The sequence below is a fragment of the Sceloporus occidentalis genome, unplaced genomic scaffold (assembly GCF_023333645.1).
Source record: "Sceloporus occidentalis isolate IW3139 unplaced genomic scaffold, rSceOcc1.0.p SCAF_195, whole genome shotgun sequence".
Lineage (NCBI taxonomy): Eukaryota > Metazoa > Chordata > Lepidosauria > Squamata > Phrynosomatidae > Sceloporus > Sceloporus occidentalis.
Window position 1 is genome coordinate 189254 of NW_028317175.1, and position 22736 is coordinate 211989.

Below are 22736 nucleotides of genomic sequence, written 5' to 3' on the forward strand. Positions count from 1 at the left end.
CATGAGGTACCTTGCAAACCCCTGGGGATGCAAGGTGAATTTTGCGAACTGGAACTTTGCATTTGCCGCTCCCAGGTAATTCGTAGGTTAATGAATGTGCGAGTTGCTTTGCTTTTTCAAATCACAATACACTTAACTACTGCAGGCGAGTGTATGCAAGTTATGAATGATGTTTTGCAAGTGCTAATGCACGTTGGCTTGGACTTAAATATCTTCTAAAGGCCTCCTCTTAAAGTGGTATACATTTTTTATATATACCGTATATATAAAATATTATTAGTGTTATAATGTATAACTTATTTTATAAAAAAATAGATAAAAAACTTACCTTTTCTATTTTAAAATTTTTAACAGGCAGAGACTTAAAAGAAACACTAAAATAGTTTAGCAAAAATGTTAAGATGGATTTTTTTGCATATCTATTATAATGTTCTAAGTGGCTAAAGTTCTCCCCCAAGTGCTCAAACAGTTAACTGCTTCTCTGAACATTCTGTAAAACGTATTTCTTACTTTATAACAATTCTCTGTGGACATTAGCTCACCTTGCGTTGATTTCTCAAGTTTTAGTGTATGTTGCACCGTCTGGAAAAGTTCTTGGCTGGGGCATTTCATTGCTGTGTAATAAGAAGCAATCCTTATTTCTGCGCTTTCTTCTGCGTCTTGATACAGCTGAATTAATGCTGTGCGCTGCAGAAAGACAGTGGTCATATACAGTGTCATATTTTACATGCAAACTTTCCACACTTTTGGAAAAAAATGCATCAACACTACAAGAAACTTCCAATAAGAAAAGAACCATATAAGCCCCATAAGAAAAAAAATTATAAAAAATATAAAAATAAAATATATAATATTATTATTTTATTATTATTTTAATTTGATAATTGTGACATTACAATGCTCATTTGATTTATATATGTATATATATATAATCAAATGAGCATTGTAATGTCACAATTATCAAATTATAAGCAATAAAGCTAATACTGAATGTATTACTAACATTCTACTACTAGAGGTAGTAGATGAGATGAATGTGACTCCAGGTCAGCTAGTTCACAATGAATTGTAGACCATGGGAATCACTTTCGTTTACTGATGAATAAGGAGACAGACAGCTATTATTGGGTAAACTATTATATGAATTAAGCCTCCCAATTTCCATTCAACTAGACCCTGCCCTTTATGGTGGCAAATCTATTAATCATTCACCTAAATGGGGATTCCAAGCATCTGAGCTTTAAAAAGTATTGTACATGAATTTGCACGATAAAGACTAGATTTAACTCAGAGCTCAGTTACTTTTAGAGCAACTTGTTTATTTATCCTTCTTGGAAATGTTCAGATCACTTCCAACTGTGAAGGACTTCAGTGAATGAAAGGATTTTAGAAGGTCCACAGAGGCATGTGGTGATTGCCTGCTGGAGTCTTCTTCCTTCTTATACATTCAGTTGTTGGGGTAACATTCTTTGATGTGCATAGTAACAAGTTAACCAATTCTATGCACAACATGGTACAAATATAAATACACTGCTGATTGTAAATAATTAACTTTTTAGGTGTGTCAATGATTTAGATTTTTTTGTCTTGTAAAGCGACACTCATTAGGAGTACTTTAATATGCATTCTTCTATAGTCGAGTGTCAGGAATATTAAAACTGTTAGACTGCAATCTTAATCTAATTATTAAATTACATATAGTTTATCCTATTTTATGACACAGGGCTTCATATTGGTTGTCCTACTTTAAAAGCCAAAGAGCACCTCTCCAGGATGGAATATCCACTTGACATGGCATAAGCAGCTGATATGAGCTGGTTTACCAAAAAGTGGCACATGTTATTCCAGTACATCAGTAGATTATAGTCAGATAATCAGACAAATCCCCACATATCCTAAGTAGTAAACATCATGGTAGCTGAAAATAAGCAGTAAACCATCAAGTGAAAGAAGCCAACTGTGTCAGAATGCAGTCAGACAGGCAGCCCTCAATTCGGCACTTAATGCTTTTACAAGGAGGATTGGGTTCCCTGGTGTACCACTGCTCAACGGGCCAGTTGAAGTGATCTTCCTTGTAAGAAGGTTTATGCCTAGCCAGCTCAGTCTCCAAAGCATATATAGCCCATTGTGTCCAATTGTGTCCATCTCTCATTTATATTATGATTATATATTTGTTGCCAACTTTATTAGGGTGAGAAGCGCAGACAGTATTTAGTTTTTTGTATACATTGTGTCCATCTGGAGATCCAGCGAATGGCATCATGACTTGGTATTTAGTACAGATGAAGCGTGACATTAGGAGACCCTTCTCAGAATTACTCTAATGGAGATCAAGGGAGGCAATTTTATTATTCCATAAATACACCACTGTAATAGAGCACTTGGGGTTGTGGTTTTGTATGCCAACATATGCTGTTTGTGAGATAAATCATTATATAGCAGTAGGTTTATTCATTAATGTCGGAGATTGCAGTCAATTTCACTTGCAGAAAAAGCTTGGTTGGTCCTGTAAAATACATAGTTTGTTTCTTACGTCTTTCATTATATGCCATGCCATCATTAAAATGGTGGGCTTTAAACCCTTGACATGGTATGTCAAGATCAGGGCCGGCCCAAGGCAAAATGCCGCCTGGGGCGAATTTTAAAATGCCGCCCCCCCTTATCTACCCTTCCTCTCCCTCCGGTCTCGGTGCCGGCTTGTAATGCTGAGCGCCGGAAATCTTCCGGCACTCAGCATTACGAGCCGGCACCGAGACCGAACAGGAAGACTCGCCGCAGAGGAGAGAGAGAGGGGCGCCGAGCGGGTACTGACAGCTTGGTAAGCGAAAACCACTCGGCGCCCCTTTCTCTCTCTTTTGCTTTAAAAAAAAAAAAAAAAAAAGGCTTGGGGCGGCAAAGTGCCGCCCTTTCAAAAGTGCCGCCTGGAGCGGTTGCCCCACTCGGCTCCATTGTCGGGCCGGCCCTGGTCAAGATAAAATCCATTTATTATCTTTATCCGCTGCAAAGAACCTGGGGGGCTGCCTAACACTCAAGGAAGTTTGTGTGTAGCGATACTGAACTCCCATGTTTGAAGTCTCTCATAATTACATGAAGATGTGAGACTTTGTGTAAAAAAAGTGAAGGCTTGAATCTTGGGGCAACTACCTGTAAATAGTGAAAAAAAGCCATCAGTACATTGAGCAGGTGAACTGCGGATGATCTATTGTTAGATCAGCTGGCCAGCATGCAGGAACAATGTCTGATCCCTGCTAATCTATATTATGTAAACCAAGAATGTTTCTATGAGAAAATAAATAGAGAATCTCTGATGAATTTGTATAAAATATCCTCAAAGAGAAACATACAAAAAAGATCAAAGGGGCGGCCACAGAGACCAGACAGCCTTCACACCCAGAAACCCCAGAACAAATCTGAAAACACATCTCTGATGGTCTAATTTGCAGTTATAACAATGTGAAAGAAAGCAGAAACATGCAACTCCAACAGGTGGGACATCCACATCAGAATTTTACAAAAAGGCAGGGGCACTTTAATACCTGCTTTATTTTTAGATGTTAAAGATGTTAAAGTAAAGAAAACAGTTGAATCCTTAAAGAAAACATAGCCTGTATGTTTGGTACTTGTATGGAAATGCCTGTAAGATACTTACATTAGCTGAGCAAGGTATCCGTCTGAATGCTTCGACCGCTGCTACTCTTGTTGAAGTAGGGTTGCTTTTCAAGAAAGCACAAGATGCAAGCGTTGGGATCAGTGGTGTTGCAGCCACTCCAGCATTTCCAATAGCTTTCAAAACAAGATGTACCTGGACATAATAATTATGGATGTATTTGCTTATGTTTGTGTATGTATATTCAAAGTATTTAGCGTCAAAGGACATTCATACAAACAAAAAGAAAAGCCTTGTTTTTAATGAAAAGGGCAGCACAGCCGCACCTTACCAGTTTCATCAGAATGATAAACACAAGATCATTTTTCCAGGGTAGGATACAATTAAAAAGTTGCCCCGCAAGAAAAGAACATATTACATTGACATGCCATAAGAAAAAATAGGAAATTACAAATTTGTGCTATATTTGGACAATAACACCATCACGATATACTGTTGTAGTCAGTAGCAAGATGCTTGTTCCCAACAATCCCAGACATAAAAAAAGCTGTCTGCTCACACTACACACTGTGTTTTATAATGCCAATTCAGCTCAGGGTTACAGACTGCCCCTTCTCCCGCATTAACAGGGCAGATTGCCATTTTGGATGAGTAGGCTATAGATGCAAGGTTTGAGGTAGGACCTAGGGTGGCCGGAGCAGCAACCTCATAAGTATACCATTGACTACATTTCAGTGCAAATACATTCATCCAGACATATCACAAGATGGTTTGGATAACTGCGCTACTGTCATATATATTTAGATGGTTTAGAACACAATTGGTACTTGCAGATACATTATTATTTATTACCTTTTGGATTTCCTGGAGCTCCAGTGCAGTACAATTTTCTCCTAGATGCTTTTGTAAAGTCATCATTATAACAAAGACTTCAGGAATCTCATGGCACATTTTAACATCCAAGCAAAAGTGATGAACCAAGGCTGTGATCGCCAAGTAGACACTCTGACCTGCTTCCGCCTCATGTAACAGGGACTGAGGAATCACAGACAAAGTTTTACTGTAAGCTTAGTATAGAAATGTATTAACAATTTATTTTGTCATGTAATTGAAAGTTTTCACTGTAGTAACTGGTCGTACTGTACCTGGTACTATAGACATCTTCTATGTTTCACACATATAGATATTGTAGTTTTGTAAATATTGATTATTTAGGTTTGCTTTATGTATATCCAAAATAAAACCTGCCTTGCGGTAATTTTAAGAATCTGACCCGTGTTTAGAAGAAATTTTGAAGACACATTGCAGGGTATAATAACAACATTTCTTACAGTGAGAGAACCAAGCATCCCAGCTGTTGGCTCAGGAATGAAGGCAAGCGACCACAGGAAAGCCTCAGTTTGCTCATCTTCCAGCTCCTTAGAAAGCAAAATCTCTTTCATTAAATTCACGCAAGCCTCTGTTCCACATGATGGAAGGGCATCTAGTAACGGTTGCCTGTATTAAATATAGAAAAATATGTTATTTCCATAAAATAATTCACAATAAAGGTCCACTACGTTTTTGTGAGAAAACATATCAGTGTTGACTTTAAAATACAAGAAATCTAAGAATATAAAATTACATAAAAAATGCAGTGACTGTGATGTAAAAAACAAACCAAAAAATGTATCTGAATGGTTTTTGGCACATTTGCACATGTCCTTTCACATGCCTCCCCATACACACATACGTATTTTTTACCATTCAGAAGCACACTTACTTGCCCTTACACAGATACATTTGCTCTAACATACATCTAGTGTGGGCACTGGTCATAGAAAAAGGAAAGACCGGGTTATAAGAATAATATCACATAAAAATGTAATTACTTTTAAATCTCATTTACCCAAACAGAGAATAAGATCTATAAATACCATCTATAAATACTTAAAATAACAGTCTAGTCCCCTGTTTTGTTTTTTTGTTTTTTTAATGGAAGTCAATTTTCTCCAGATTCTAGTTCCTTTTTTATTCCATGCAAATTGGAGCATTTAGTGTTTAGTTATTAGAAATTAGAAAATGAAACGCCTGTCTCGTTTAAGTTATCCCTGGCTACTTCTACTGAAACAAGGAAGCATTTGTATAAAGAAAACCTTGCCCATGATCAGTGACACTAACAAAAATTGTTGTTCAGATATCATAGAAATTATTGGCTGATGTTACTTAAGTTGATTTTAATGCCAGCTAAGCTCCCATTAAGTAGAATAGGAGTTCTACCAAGCACGTGCAAGAAGCATACTGTGGTATGAGCCCTGATTTCAGTAAGGCAGCCAAGGGGAGGAGATAAACGAGAAAAAAGAACTTCGATAACTTTCAAAATAAACTTCTTTAAAAATAGAAGTAAAAACAAAAGGCCAAGGAATCATATGCTTTAGCCTTTCTCGGAGAGACAACATTCTTCCCACAGCTATTCTGTCTGCTGTGAACCATAATGGAATGTATTATATACCAGTGAATCCTCTGTAATAGATGTCAATCAGGAGTCAGACAGCCAAGCTTCAAACAGGTGCATTTTATCATTTGACAAGGGGGATTCAGACAGTGAGACTAAATTTGCATGTAAATAAAAGCAGTCGTTCACAACTAATTATTCAAGCTACAAGAGTCATTCCCTTGGGAGACAAAGAGTGAACTGGTTTTTTGGTTTTTTTTGAGTGATTATAGAAAATTCCGTCCTCTTTCTACGAGTATACACTGATAAGTCTGAAAATATCATCAACTTATTAAATTTCTCTATTCTCAGTTGATTAGAGAAGGATGTTTTTAAAACCATCTCTTTATTCTTGAGAAACTGAATGTGGTTATAATATACAATAATATGACAAAAGTCCCATTTTTAAAATATTCACATATTTACAAAATTCTCTTTTTTTATGTTTTCATATAATGATTCAGTTTTAGGTAGGCATTTTTTTTTAGAAATTATTTAACTTGTCCCTGTATGAGCCTTAGCATCCCTACCAGGAGAGACACAATACTTCAATACTTACCAGTTATCTCTGCACTTGAAGGAAGACCTTTGCCAAAGTCTCAGAAGTGCATCTGCAGAAAGAAGTCTCAACTCAAACACCAGATTCATGAAATGGTCTGCAGTCTAGAGAGTAAGAGAAAAAACACATGAGCCTTTCTTACAAAATTCAGAATGTACCAGCCGTAACTCTTCTTTCATCTTTTATCCCCGGTAAGAGGTCACACTATAAGCCCACTGTGTCAGCTCAAGAGGTATATTTTTAATGACCCCACACAATGACCCCACTACTTAAAAGGGGCTTTAACTGCTGGAACTAAATGCATTGCTCTGTTCAGATTTAATAGACAAACACTTTAGTTCACCCCTTGCTTCTTTTAATACGGCTAGCTGTAAAACATTTAATTGACTATTGGAAACTGGATCTACATCTTAGAGAACCCTTTGCATTTTAATACTCATTTTGAAGTCCCATGCACACCTTTTTGCTAGTCAAGATAACACCGGTGGTCTTAGAGCTGGTGTAACTCATGTAATAAATAAACAGGATTCTAATTTTCACATATATATTACAGAAGCATATATCCCATACCAAACAACATAGCTAAACATATCTTTTATCTTCATGTTATTAGGTAAATTAAAGCATTCCTTATCACAATACAACATCTCATACAAATTAAATTCTGTTGCGAAATCCCTCTCTGCATGCTGTAGTTTTCTAAATCGAAATAAGATGTCTATTTTTTTTTAGGAGGAATAACGATTTCCTGTAAAGCTTCCAAAAATATCCAAAATGTGGGTGTTAAGTGTTGCCAACACTTCACATTCTACTAGAAAGCTTCCAAGTCGATGCCAGCACGACTTAATTAAATGGAAACTGGAATATGGGTAGAAGTTACAATGCCCCTCTTCTTTCATGGATGCTTGCAGGTCGACCACAAATAAGGTGCACTTGACATAAGGTGCCAGAATTTTATCTGTGGCATGCTGCTGAACTGCTGACCCTGTTCCCTTTGCCTGTGTTTATTTGTGCAGTCAACCCACATCTGAATATCAAAGTACGGTACGACTGATATGAAGGAAGGTTCAATTACGCCGTAGCAGGCCATATAGTTCGCATTCAGCTTTCTTAGTTCTATGTAATAATGTTAAGCTTTGTGTTGCCGGTATCCAAAGACCTATTTTCAAGATATTCTGGAGGAAATGCCAGCTAGTCTTAGAGCAATACATGGTTTTCCATGTTCGCTTGACTCTAATTTCTATCATTCATGCCACATTTTGACAGACATTTAGTAAATAGCTATATGGATAAAACAGAACAAATTCTGGGGATACAGCTTTAAAAATACTCTGTAAAAAGAATAAAAACCACAAATGGTGCAATAATGTCCCTGATGAAGTCAACATATGACGAAACGCGTTGTACTTAGTTTCTTAAAACATTAAGCATTTTTAATGGGCTATTTTAAATAAAGAGCTTTTGGAAGATACCCTGCCTGCCTATCATTCGTTTGTGTCCAGCAGATGACCTGTTTTTAAAACTTTGAGGTGGTTTTAAACGTTCCAGTAAATCTTCAGGATTCCTAAGATACAGGCTATCTTAAAGGCGCAGTTCCTACTACAATCTTGTGAGTATGGCCCAACTAGTGGGGGCTGTTTTAAACCTTTTAAACATTATTGCACCATTTGTGGTTTTTATTCTTTTTACAGAGTATTTTTAAAGCTGTATCCCCAGAATTTGTTCTGTTTTATCCATATACCTGTTATAAGGGGCTTTTTGAAGGAAGAGTCCTTGGGGAAGCTACCACATATGTGTTCCGAGGAATGAATAGAGGGTTAAAAAGCTAAGTACCCTGTTTTTATATCTTTTCATTCTTGTAGAACACAGTTACAACTGTATTGTATTTAGTAAATAGCATATGCAGGTCCACAAAGTGCCTTTCTTTGAAACATCTTTCGGTTTGTGTCCCTAGGGTGACTGAAGACTACGGAGGTTAAGTTATTTCTTAATGCTGAAGACGCAGAGACGAGGTGGGAACCTTATTGCAAATTTGGTGGAGTTGACGAATAAGGCCGCACTGGGAGCAGATTAGACACACTATTGGGGAATTGATGGACAACCTGACAAACCTCAGCCCAACGTGCAAACCTCAGCCCCCCATGCAAACACTTAAAGGAACCTCTTCGTTATCGTCTTTATTTAGGTGCATGGAAGGACTGGAGTGTCCCTTTAAGATGAAGCATTAATATATCCTTCAACACTACAGTAATTGAAAGTTTAAATTCCAATGTGGCTATTTATTGAATAATTACAACATGGACTAACAATAATGTAATTATTTGGCAGGAAGACCATGGTCCCTATTGTGTTACTTGCTCCTTTTATTGACCTTCTGCATCTGGTTTTAGTTTGTACATTATACATGCATCATCTTTGCCAAATGTGTGTTTGTCTTCTATTAACATATAGCTTGTTCCATGTTAGAAAGAAAAGAACAGTTGTCCATGTGACTTTGAGTTAAACAATGCTCAGACAAATTGGTGAGCTCCCGGAACATGATATCTCCTAGACAACTAAAGAGCGTTGGGGACAATCCAGCCTCTTAGGTTCCAGCCGGGTGGGTGGAGAGGGAGAGATGTCAAATGTCTACCGTGATTAGCTTTTGATTCATGGATAAGGCATCAGTATAAGACAGCAAGAATTTGGCAAAAGACCTTCGGTCTGTATGCATTCAGACTCATTATACTTTGAATCAATAGGACAGGCTAAAGTTTGGGGTCTCAGACTCCCAATAAGATTGACATCTACCCAGACGCCCTACAAATATATATAGTTCAAAAGTCGCTTAGATATGTCCTTGTTGGTGAAAGAAAAGCAAAGTTTGCTCATTAAAATAATACCAAATTGATAAAAAATACAGTTTAGACGTTGTTAATGTTGTAAATGACTATTGAAGCTGGAAATATATGGAATATCTTCATAGGCGTACAGAGGCCGTTTATCGGCAAGAACCACTGTGGTTCCAATGGCACGTTGTGTTCACTTATCCAAGTTTAAGTTTAAAAGACTAAGTGATTATTAGAAAACCCTTTTGCAATTATTTTAGTACAGCTAGAAATGTCCTTGTTTTTCATGAAAACAGCTAAGTGACCCCAAGCTTTTCCACCTCCATAGACAAACATTGGCAGTAGAAGAACTGGAGCTGTGGGCAAAACATGTCTGGATAATATACTTTAAGATACATATAACCTCTGTAAAGATGGAACACTGCCTTTAAAACAGTTGGCTTATATATATATTACTTCTGTAATCCTAAAGGTACCTTAGTAAGGGCTTAAAGAATGCATTCTAGTCCTTAAGGCTGTGTCGGCCAGTTGCTGGAATTAATGAATTAGCCCCAGTGTTTACCAGGGTGGCCTTCTAATGTCCATCACTAGTCTTCATGTTTTTTACGATATCATCAAACTATTTAATCTGATGGCTACTATACACTTATAAAAATGTTTGGTATACTTGTTGAACAGCGTAAGCATCGAGAACACTGCTGCCAGTCTATGAATGAATGCACTATTTGCAATAAACATCCTTCTCATTCATCAGAACATGAGAAAGTAGAAGCTTCGCAGGCACTCAGACTTCCCACACCCTCACAATAGCTTCCAGTTATGCGGTTGTCGGTTTAACATCAACCAAATACCACGTTTAAGGAATACGGTTAACTTAAGGAATACCACATAACCCACAAATGCTACAGGATGTTTTAAAAATGTAGACGGCATCACAAAGACAAGGTTTACTTAAAATCGACATAAGCTTCTTTGACACATTTACGTGTTTAGAAAACCACTCGTGTACCGAATCACTGACCTAGATTGCATTAGAGAAACTTGGCCGTCATTTGGCTTACTATGCATTGAGACACTTGTTTATGAGTAACAGATGATTCTTAATTCTATCAGTACTGCCGTTAATTTTATATATTAAACTATGTTTATACAAGCCCTGGGGGGCCCTGGTACTTTGTTGGATAATCAGTCTGCTACAACATCATCGGCCACACAGCATCAGTAGCCGCAGTGTCTCGGTTACTGTAGACAGGGCCAGGAGCCCAATTAGGTAACGTAACTTGACCCTGCAGTACTAATGTCACAGCTACCACTGCATGACAAGAAAGCTAGAGCCCGGACCCTGACAGGTGAGTGTGCGTAAGTGATAGTGTGTGAATGAATGTCAGCGTTTTTACCGTAGGAGGCAGAAGCCATGTGTTTTGGGAACCTGAAGGCCAAGGATCAAATATGAATTTCAACAGGGAGAAAATGAGCAGACAGAGGAGGTTGAATTGAATCAGCCAAGGAATGTTATGTTTAATATTACATTGTTATCTAGCCCTTTATATAGTACCTCGCTGTTCATGTTTAGAGCCATGCAGAGATTTCTGATCGTTTCAGACACGTCTTCTTCTCTTTTCATGTGCGCCGAGCTGTTTTCTTTCTCAAACATGAGGCTTGTGACGTAGATATCGCCTGTCATTTCTGAAAAGAAAAGAAGCAACTATCGTTATCATAATCCAGGTCAAAGGAGTTGAAGTCCACAAGAACTTGTTTGTCCTTTTGTAATAAAAATATTAGTTATTTAAATGTATTTGTGTGTACTTTATAAAAAATATATGGAGGAGAGGGGTTTGACAGGGGGAGTAGCACCTGTGTTGTCACAAAGTCTAAACACTGTGTGTTAGCAGCGATCAGATCATTGTTTCTGCATGCCGGCAAGCTGATCCAACAAACAATAAGCTGCCAGGATATAGTAATCAGTAGACTTGGGCACCAGGGGGCTCTTCGTGCTCGTCTTCGGCAAAAAAAAAACCTTCGTATTCCGCAAATATTCGCCTGGTCCTGTCTTCTCTTCGGGCGAATATTCGCGGACATTCTTCGTGCTCGGGTTTTCTTCGTTTTCCCCGGTTAAGGGGTTAAAACGGGGTTAAAGCCGCTCTGGCGCCAGGAGTTTAAATGTCCGTATGAGCAACTCTATTGGTCGTCAGCAGGGGGAGCCCCCTGCTGGCGACCAATAGGGTCGCTCGTACAGACTGTTATACTCCTGGTGCCGTAATTGTTCGGCAGATCCCACTGGTCTCCCTGTTCTATGAGTTAAATGTCCGTACGAGCGACCAATAGAGTCGCTCGTACGGACATTTAACTGATAGAACAGGGAGACCAGTGGGATGTGCCGGGTAAGTTACAGCATTGGGGTTTTAAAAGTCTGCACGAGCGACTCTGTTGGTCGCTCGTGCAGACTTTTAAAACCCCAATGCTACAACTTACCCGGCACATCCCACTGGTCTCCCTCCCTGTTCAATTAATTAAATGTCCGTACGAGCGAACAATAAAGTCGCTCGTACGGACATTTAACTCTGTACAGGGAGGGAGACCAGTGGCATCGGCAGGGTAAGTTGCAGCATTGGAGTTTTAAAACCCCAATGCTGCAACTTGCCCTGCCGATGCCACTGGTCTTTAACTAATTGAACAGGGAGGGAGACCGATGCCACTGGTCTCCCTCCCTGTTCAATTAGTTAGTCTGTGCCGGGTTAAATGTCCGTACGAGCGACCAATAAAGTCGCTCGTACGGACATTTAACTAATTGAACAGGGAGGGAGACCAGTGGCATCGGCACTGCCGATGCCACTGGTCTCCCTCCCTGTTCAATTAGTTAGGGGTTAACTTTTTTTTAAAGGGTTAAGGGGCCGTGCAAGTGAGCCTATTGGTCGCTTGCACGGCCCTTTAACCTATGGATTTCTGCTCCCGTTAACCCCTTCGATGCTGTGTTAACGCAGCATCGAAGGGGTTAACGGGAGCGGAAATCCATAGGTTCGCTGTCAGGGGCTACAAAGACCGTGCGAGTGAGCCTATTGGTCACCTGCAGGGTCTTTCTCTGGCATCATCCAATTGGTTGATGCCAGAGGAGGTCCCTGTAGGCGACCAATAGGCTCATTCGCACTGCCCTGTAACCCGTGACGGCGAACCTGCGGATTTCCACTTCCGGGAACTGCCGCGATGCCGCGAAGACAAGACAAGGTAAGATGAAGGGGGGGAATGGTAGACGAAGACGAAGACAATCACGAAGATCTTCGTGGTGTGTGTCTTCGTCTTCGCCTACGTTTTACCGCCGCCGTCTTCTCTTCGGCGTGTCTTCGGAACGAACACGAAAACGCACTCTTCGTGTTCGTTTCCATGTTCGCCCGAAGACGAATGCACAAGTCTAGTAATCAGTATTTTTTTATAGACCATAGAAACTGTGAAGAAATGTGTACAAAAAATGCAAGACTTCCTTTGCGGGGGGCATGAATTAGTGTTGATGATAAGCTTGGCAGCCTTATTACACCACAGAAAGATTTTTTTCTCACTAGAGGACTTGGAGTGCCACCAGGCATGAAATATGCAGTTGGCCTACTGGGTCCACTTGACCAACTATGTGTCACGTGAGGTGGCCGGCAATCTGTTGATAACATCTTTTAGAAAGAAATATAACTGTTGTATTCACAGACATTTTGAATGCAGGAGGCAATATTACCTTTGTTATTGGACTTGACTTCTTTTTTCAAAAATCGGACAGTAGTTTGAGTGTGTGTCTTCGCACCATTCCCTTCTCTCGAAAATAGTGTGACGAGGTGAGATTCATTGCATGTTGCCTCTGCCAGTATGTCCTCCTTATAAGTCTGTATGCATTCCAGTTCAGAATTCAGGATTTGCTATACGAGAGGATACAGAAAGAACAGGTGAGGAGGGCCCTGCGAATAAACCCGAAGGGTGTCCCAAATGTAAATCTGGCTGTATATGGTTGCAGGAAATTGGCCCACAGCACAGATGTACTTAGACCACATGACTCATAAATTTACAAAGTGTTATAAAAATCAGCCCAGTTGATATTTTGTGCTAAGATAAAAATTAGTACTTTGCTTCCAGCATGCAGTAGACACATTGAAAACTTCTGATATTCAAGAGTCAAATGAGAAAAATTTCTGAAAACAACTCCAAATCTGACAAGAAGTTCCCGCAGAAGCCTTCAGAGCAATGCTGAATAATTTATAAGAAGAAAAAGTTTTAAGAGATTGGCGAATGTAATGCATTTAGGGGGAATAAGCTTCTCATATATTTGGGCAGCTTTGGGAACATAAAAACAGATTGAGAATAATTATTTATAAAAAAAAGTTAAACAATAAGGATAAATATATTGTGGGTGCAGTGTATATATATAACACTTACAGTTTTATCTGGGATAGGTACTGATCGCAGAAAAGAAGAAACCAACATTCTGTTCGCACATTTATTCAATTCTTTTTTCTTCCATATAGAATCTCCTCTAATTTCATATTTTGTAGGACACCTCCCTGAAATATCCACCTGTTGAAGTTAAAAAAAGATATCGTTTTTTTTTTTTAAATGGCCCATTGAAGCAAACTGGGAACCAAGAAGGAAAGCTTGTCTGGCTTAATCTTTTATCCCATTATCCCATTTTATCCCCAATCCGCATCTCACTAACAAGGCCATTTTTTCTGATGACCATGGACATGGAAGTGGTCATTTGCGTATTCTAAGAAAATACCATTTATCTTGCTAAAATACATGGTATCTTCTTTACCACAAGATACAAGAGATTATTATTATTATTATTATTATTATTATTATATCATACATATTATCTTATTTAAGAAGGATCTCTTACCTCTTCAACAGTTCTGCCCATAGATGATGTTTTTAAGGTGCCTTGAAACACGCTCAGTATCCCGCGTTTTGCATTAAGCGCCCATGTAGGTTCTTGTTTTGTTGGACATATTTTTTGAATTTTCCCACCATGGAACGAAAACTGAAGAGGGTGTTTTTGAAGAATCTCCCTATATTCAAGCGAGTACGACTAGACACATTAGACACTGATACACAATTAATGAGTACAACACCCATTAACTATTCACATTCAAGCCATATGTAAAAATGTCTGGTATTGATCTTCTAGCTACATTACATATGAAATGGCAGCTGCTTTTAAATTTAGTGTGATATTTTTTTATGAAAGAAAATGGATGATCCTTCATGGATCATTATCAGTCACTAAATTAACTTTCGATCGCCATGAATTATGATTTTCATTTATCAGAATATTTAAATACCCATTTCTGCTCTGAAAACTATAAGTCACTAACACTCTGGGAACATCATATAAGCCCCCTGTAGCTACTAATAGCAAACATGTGTTGATTGCTGTAGAGTTTGATAAAAAGCCTGCCTTGTGTCTTAATATCCTTAGAATTACCTTATCCTTCCTCAACACCCTGTTTGGGGTGAATATCAGCAATTTTTTTAATACTACAATAGCGTAAGGGCAGTTTGACCTGTGGCGTAATGTCTACTGATGTCTGATATTTTTAGATTAGAGAAATACATACAAGGGAAAATACATTTAGACAACAATTTTAAGACACCCATTGGTAGACAGTAATACAATCTTCTTTTCAGCACCTTAAATCGTGGAACTCTTTCATGGAATTTGGGCTTGAACTCACTGACGCCTTCAAGTGCACATTCTCTAACTAAAAAACAAAATTATAATAATTATTAATGAAAAGAACACAATTGTTTAGCAGCTTTATATAAGAGTGGACATAATATTTGGATTTCAGAGGAAAAAAATCAACATCGCTGCCAATAATTCACAAATGATATAGATGGTAGTTTAAAAAGTTGGGACTTGTGTTAAAGCAGAGAGCTAACAGGAGAACAATAAGGTTATTGTGAACATTATAATAACCATCTTTCAGTTTCACTGAAATAATCCAAGACATCATAACCTGGTTATTACAAATACATATACAAGTATACGCAAACATACACAAAACATCTGGATACAAAATTTGGGACATCTTCCTGGGTTATAAACTCTCTTGACCGCTAAAGATCCTCGGTGTTTCAGGACATGAACTATACAAGGTAATGAAAGTGTTCTACAGGAATTCAGACTGAATCCATGTTAACACTTCTCAAAATTGGCTAGTATTGGACTTAACAGCTCCCAGATGTTTTGTTGGTTTGAGGTGACGGGAAGTCGACTGCAATTAGACAAACGGACTGACTTGTTCATAAAATCATTTGTGAGACTGCTAGCCTTGGGGACACCACTGCTGTCATTAAGCCAGTCAGAAATCCATTGTCTAGTATTTGCATTCCTTATCCCTCTGCAATAACTATTTCTCGTATTTTTAGTCCGTAAGCTGCGATACTCTTTTTTTGCGTCAAAGTACGATGAGTTCTACATATTTTTTTTGAACCTTTCAATGTCAGCGATGTACTGGACAGCTGACCATACTATGTCTATTGCTCTGCACAACCTGTGCCCTCTCCTTCTGGCTTCATTCATGAATGAGCTACCTTCAATGTCTTGCCTGCTAAAGGAAGGAAGGGAGGTGGAAGATGATCCTTCTTAAATTTATGAAACTGAAATTATGCCTTGAGGATCTGAGGCTGTTTTATACACTCAGTATATTTAGGTAGGTAGACATGTTAAATTGAAGACATTGTAATTGTCAACATGATGTGTAATTCATTGACCTGGTACTGAAAAGGAAACCAGTGGTACCAACCTTTAAAAGCATTTGACAGTTTCCTATACTGTGTATTTGAACCATACATTCCAGGGAAATATTGCTACGTTCAGAAGAACTTCCTTGTAAAAATGAGCTGGTTACAGTAGAATAGCTGTAAGTATATTTGTATCCTGTTTGAAATGCCAGTTGACCAGTACCTATAAAATAATTTTTACAATATGAGTTTTTTAAGCATTGATTTTAAGATTTGTGACCTTAGCAAGAATTGCAGGCAATGTGAATAATACCCGCAGTACCCACAGTAGTCCCCCCAACCAATACTCATTGATTCAATTCCATTCAATTCCATTCAACATGAGTTTTACCCAAAAGACATTAGTGTGGTCCAGTGATGGAAAGCTCTTCACTTTCTATTCTGTACAGACAGGGAAGAGCTGGTCCCATCTGGCCCGGGGGCAGGTAAATCCAATTGGCCCTATCAGTAGCTAACATATGCACTGGCACACATACTTACACATATTCTCAATCTAACACACACTCGAACCCACACATACACATTCATGCTAAGACACATACTCACCTATTCATGCTAACACATACTTACGCATGCACACTCGTGCTAACACATGCCCCCAGGCCTACCCGATTATATGTACAATGTACAAAATGGGATTGGCTTTAAAAAGCATGTGAACACTAATATTACTAATTGTGACAGTGTCTCTCATTTTTTACTATTATAAATGTAATGCTGGTCTGCGTCACAGCTGCTAGACATCAAACATCCTTATTTTTCAGATTGTAAATATTCAATATAACATTGGCAGGAACAAAATGCATTTAAAAGCTACAATGAATCCAGATGTTCTGGATTATCTCTCGATTTATAGGAAATTTGACAATTATTGTTTATGAGTATCAAAATTAATTATTGCAATTTCCCAGGTCATGTACTGAGAACATGGGGTATCAGTTAACTGGAATCCCTTTTATAGCCTCTTAGAAAAGATTCATCTGGAAATAGAATTGTATTCAATACTGCAAATAAATGTCAATACAGCTGTAATTATATTTAATTATTATGCATAAACAGATGTTCCTAGCACTTTTAACTTACAGTATAATAAAAGTATAATAAAAGTGGAGGTACAGGCTGTACAGTTGTATTATAAGTATAGTAGTTTATAGACATATAATTGGTATGAATACATTTGGAAAGCAGGTTCCTACCCCATACAGCCTACAGTCTAAGTCCTGGACCTTATGATAATGGGGGCCCTTAACATCAATTTTATTTCATAAAAGACATCAAGATGTATTCTTAGTATACAGATGGACTTCTTAATGGTTACAAGACACAATACTGGATTGTTTCTATAGACATCTCCAGAGAACTGAAAACTTGACTCGTAACTCAATTGTTACAGCTGACAGGTAGCATCCACTCACTCCAAATATACACAGGTTGGGTCCATGTGACAACTCCAAAAATTCCTTGATGACCACAATTAATCATGAAACATTTTTTCCCTATTATGTATTTTTCGATATTTCCAAGATCCTAAATTGCCAATTCATTCTAAACGTCGTTTGGATCTACATCTCACCATTTGACCTTAATCACAACTTAACATCACAGAACGATTACAATTATTTAACCAATCTATTGCAAAGGAAGTCCTATTTCTACTTTGTTTCTAATAATTGTATTACATACACTTCTTGTGTAACTGTCATAGAAACACATAAACATTGAGATATAAATCAGTCAGGGTAGTAATCAAAAATAATTCATATTTTGTACTTACGTGGGCATTCTGACATGCATGGACCACCCTGTCCTAAATTCTCTGGGTTCTCTGCAAATTAAAGAAAACGGGTGAATCTCACTTTTGAATTCTAATCATTGCCTGAGATTTCATGGATAAACATGTGTTTTAAATGGCGTTCCGAAAGCATATACAAATCCTATTACAGGATATAAGAGGTAGTCATCCTTACGATGGACATTGAAATATCCGGTGTTATTAATGAGACTCTGTGGCTCTCCACAAGTGAAAACATAAGAAAATGTGGTCAACTTTACAACCATAGCATACACCAAACATAATATACTATACTATAATGCATATGCTTGTATATGTCCAGTAGACAGCATTTTGGCATGTTTCCTCCATGACCTCCATAGCCATCTCCCAAAGAAGAAAACTAGGGTCGTTATCTGCCTCCGGTTAGTATGTCTAAGAAAATGTGGCATTTAAGTAAAAAAAACACATCCCACTAATTTAATGTCTTTATGGCAGGTACTTATGAAATTTCAAATAACAGAAATATTACATGAACTACAAACTTTTTTCAGTAATCATAAATAAGCGATATATTTTATTTATTCTTTTGCCAGATCTCGAACAAATTTTAGTTTAATTCCCCATGCCTGCTTAGCTAGTTAACAAAATAGTAAAAAATAATGCACTCAATAAATCAAATCAGATCAATAACCCCCTTCATGGTTAGGATGGAGTCCCCCTGTGACATTAAATACTATAAAACTTCTTCTTTTATAGGGATTGGTATTATTGTATCAACTTGGTATTTTATTTTCTAGCTAATTTATGAAGAATAGAGCTGAAAATCCATGCAGTGAAGGTTAATATGTAATGTTCACTACAGTTTGGTTTTACATTATGTTTAGTAATATATTTTTTATATATATATATATTTTTTTTTTACTTACTTCCTAATACTCCAGCCACAACAGCACAGAGGAGAACAGCTCGCAGCTCCATGGACGCAGAATCCCCTCTTTAGTCCCACATTAACAAAGTAAAACTGGTACACTGCCGACGGAGAGCTCACAGCCAAAGCATGAATGAAAACCCTTTTCACAAAGCACAAGCTGCTTAATTTCCACCCCAATGCAGCAGGAGGGATGGGGGCTTTTAGAACAAAACAGAGCCTATCAGAACCTGCTGCAGAAGTTAAAGCCCGCACTCCCTTCCCCGGGGGAAATAAACTTCCAGCCAATCAGAAAGGAGCTCCGGCAATGTGAAAACAACAGAGCTTGCTATTCACTGTATACAGCATCTATAGAATATACTGTACATGTAAAGCCTTCTGGTATGAAGGCGGGTGTTATGGCTCAAAAAAATGTAGGCTAAAAGAGACTGTGGAACTAGTACGCTAATATTAAGTGGCAGATTATAGTCGAATTAAAAGGACATGCCGTCCCACTATAAAATAATGCGTATTAAAACATTTTGTAAGTACTTAAAAATACATTCAACTTGTAAAAAAGTTGCCAGGTGGCCTTTAAGGGAAGCTCCAGCTCCAGTGCTGCTGCCCAGCTTCCTGTGTGGCTCCGTCTTTTGCACTAGTGTTGGCTTCGTATCACTAAGCAGTCATGTGCATTAAACTGCTGAAATGTCATTTTATTAATAATAAATTCACATCCAGTTGGTTATTAATAGTTTTGTGTTGTGTAATCTAAGAATGTGTTTATAATTATATTATGATATATTGATGAAAGTCCAGTAATTATGGGACAAAAATGAAGATAAATCTATGAACCTTATTGTTGTTGGAATGAAGCGGCCTTTTTTTAGACTCCTGAGTGCTCTTGGACTTTTTTTCCTTGTATTGACACTCATGTAGACATTAATATCAAAATTACAAATGAGTAGGCCCCATCTAAGGTAATCAATTAATTCTGCGAGCGTGAGAAGAACATAGAGAGGAAAGGATAGGAAGTTGTCCAGGAGCCCCACATTCTAGAGGACCGACACCAGGTGCCAGCCATAATACCATATGATTGCCACCAGCATCGGTAGGGTGCACCCTACATTTTCTGCCTCCCTCCCCCAACGTTGGTGTCCCCTTGTCAATGTGCACAAAACCCCTATCCGGGAAAGTGGAAGGGGTGTAGAGGCCGCCTACAAGCGCCCTGTAGAAAGGCAGACAACAGTTAAAGAAGAGACTTACACATACGCATGGAAAATAGTCACAAAATAAATAAAAGTACATGCAGTTATGACAAAGAACTAAGATCAAATGCAGAAAATTTTAAAGTTTTGGTAATGTGTCCATATGAAGTCCGGCGTTTGAAAGCGTAGCCTAGCAAAAGTTTTCCAGAGCTTGGCTTATCCGACTCTGGCAAGGAGTTCCTAGATATGCCATTTTTTGTGTAGTCTAGAGGAGGGGGTACAATATGTGGAAAAGTGCGCCAATGTTTGTTTTAAGGCACAGTGTTTCACGTATATTGTTTAGCGCAGGCTCTGGCTGATTCCACCAAACCTACTGCCAAATGGCAATGATTGTGTCTGAAGCCCCTTTTTAGAGTGATGCCATCTGGGAAGGAGCCTACACACATAATGCTACAAGAAGTACGTTCTAAACTGATCCATTTCTGTAATTGTCTGCAAACACTTAAGATGAAACATAATGTACGCTATATGGTAGTTCCAAAGATAATCCTGTTTCCAGGGAGCAATGTTAAACAGTTTTCTTTAGTAATCATTCCTTTTAGAATGAAGAATCTGACATGGTGAACTCCTGCTATGTCAATCATTCACAATAGTACGATCTCAATCATATAATTACATCGAAAGCCCAACAGTGCCATCTGCAGTCCCAGTTAAACAGCCCATGTGAACGTTTTCATTCATTTGATGATGGTCCAAACCCCAGTGAGCTTCTGTTGCAGGAGAAGCCTTGCAAGCTCTGCATATAACGTGTAGTTAGAAGGACACTCCACCCATCATATTCCATGAAACAGCTAAGTGACCCCAAACTTTTGAACCGTAGTGTATATGGACGGTAAATTACAGTACTGTGCAAACGTTTTCGGTGACTGTAAAAAAAGGCTGTAAAGTAAAAATGCTTTTAAAAAAACAAAGACGTTTTAACAGTTTATTTTTATCATTTAACAAAATAAAAATAAACATACAGAAAATAAATATATATAGATATATATATATATATATGAGATCAATAGAGGTTGCAAAAGGTATGAAAACATTAGATGCCACAGTGAAGTTAGATGTGCAAATACATGCAATGGGAAGCCATCAAGCTTCATGCTATTTAGGAGAGGCTTAGGTAATGACGTTTAATAATAATAAAACAAAAATGTTTGTTACATACCTTAAAAAATTGTAAAAATACATCAGTTTAAAGCAAAAAAATAAATGTAAATGATCCATAATTAAGACAGGGGCGTCTTCTCCTTTTGTACCAGTTTGCCATTGTGTGTGACTTTTATGCCACTGATTGTCACAGCGCTATGGAATCTGCTGGCGGTATAAATGCAATGTGATGTAAGGCAGCATAAGCTCCAGAGCCAGTCCTGGATCTCTAATAACATCTTTCCAGTGATTGGATGAGTATTACTTCTGTCTAGTGTGATATACCTTAACATACACAACATCATGTCTGCAAAGAGTTCGTAAAATATGCATTACTTCTGTAATCCTAAAGGTACCTTAGTAAGCGTTTAAAGAATGCATTCTAGTCCTTAAGGCTGTGTCGGCCAGTTGCTGGAATTAATGAATTAGCCCCAGTGTTTACCAGGGTGGCCTTCTAATGTCCATCACTAGTCTTCATGTTTTTTACGATATCATCAAACTATTTCATCTGACGGCTACTATACACTTATAAAAATGTTTGGCATACTTGTTAAGCATCAAGAACACTGCTGCCGGTCTATGAATGAATGCACTATTTGCAATAAACATCCTTCTCATTCATCAGAACATGAGAATGTAGAAGCTTCGCAGGCACTCAGACTTCCCACACCTTCACAATAGCTTCCAGTTATGCGGTTGTCGGTTTAACATCAACCAAATACCACGTTTAAGGAATACGGTTAACTTAAGGAATGCCACATAACCCACAAATGCTACAGGATGTTTTAAAAATGTAGACGGCATCACCAAAAGTTATTTATTTAGAAACGATATGAGCTACATCGGTACCCTTACGTGTTTAGCAAATCACTAGTGAAAAACTTTACATTATGAGGGAAATTCAGCCCTCATCTGGTTAATTATACGTTGAGACACATTTATGTCTGTGAGTTTTTAATGGTATAAGTATTGTTATTGTTTATATTTGCAGGAGATCCGGAGTCAAATGACCTTAAAGGAACAGAATAAGGTGTTTAAAGTGAATTTAGTATAGCCCATGCCTGCAAATACAACAGCTTTCAGAGTTTCTTGTTTGTTTTAATGTGCTATACTCTGTTGGCTTTCAATATATCTTATCGTGTTGCTAACTGATAGCAGATAAGCTCTTTACTATCTGAGCATGGAGCCCTATACGGTATGCCTTCATCAAGGACGTTAGCGCCACCTGTTAAAGAAATAACGTCTTATAGAAACAATTTTGAGTTAAGCAAAGATCCATGTTTTACTTCCAAGTCTCCATAAAGTTGTAAGGTCTCTGAGGGCCACACTGTCCAGGCTACTGGAAAGAGGAAAATGCATATGGGGTGATTCTTCAGAAAGGACAGCCAAATGGAGGGACCACTCAA

At 38.1% G+C, this 22736-nt stretch overlaps 1 protein-coding gene across 1 annotated transcript in view; it reads right to left on the reverse strand.

The window, feature by feature from the left end:
- The window catches only part of APOLTP (apolipoprotein lipid transfer particle homolog), an 84008-nt gene extending 65012 nt beyond the window's left edge, over positions 1-18996 (reverse strand). Inside the window, 12 exon segments of the mRNA XM_089502136.1 lie at positions 543-687; positions 3650-3802; positions 4460-4642; positions 4939-5104; positions 6640-6743; positions 11023-11153; positions 13066-13123; positions 13878-14015; positions 15129-15199; positions 16294-16407; positions 18019-18069; positions 18945-18996. Of these exon segments, the coding sequence (XP_089358262.1) occupies positions 543-687; positions 3650-3802; positions 4460-4642; positions 4939-5104; positions 6640-6743; positions 11023-11153; positions 13066-13123; positions 13878-14015; positions 15129-15199; positions 16294-16407; positions 18019-18069; positions 18945-18996 (1366 nt within the window).
- Positions 18997-22736: the final 3740 nt, after the last annotated feature.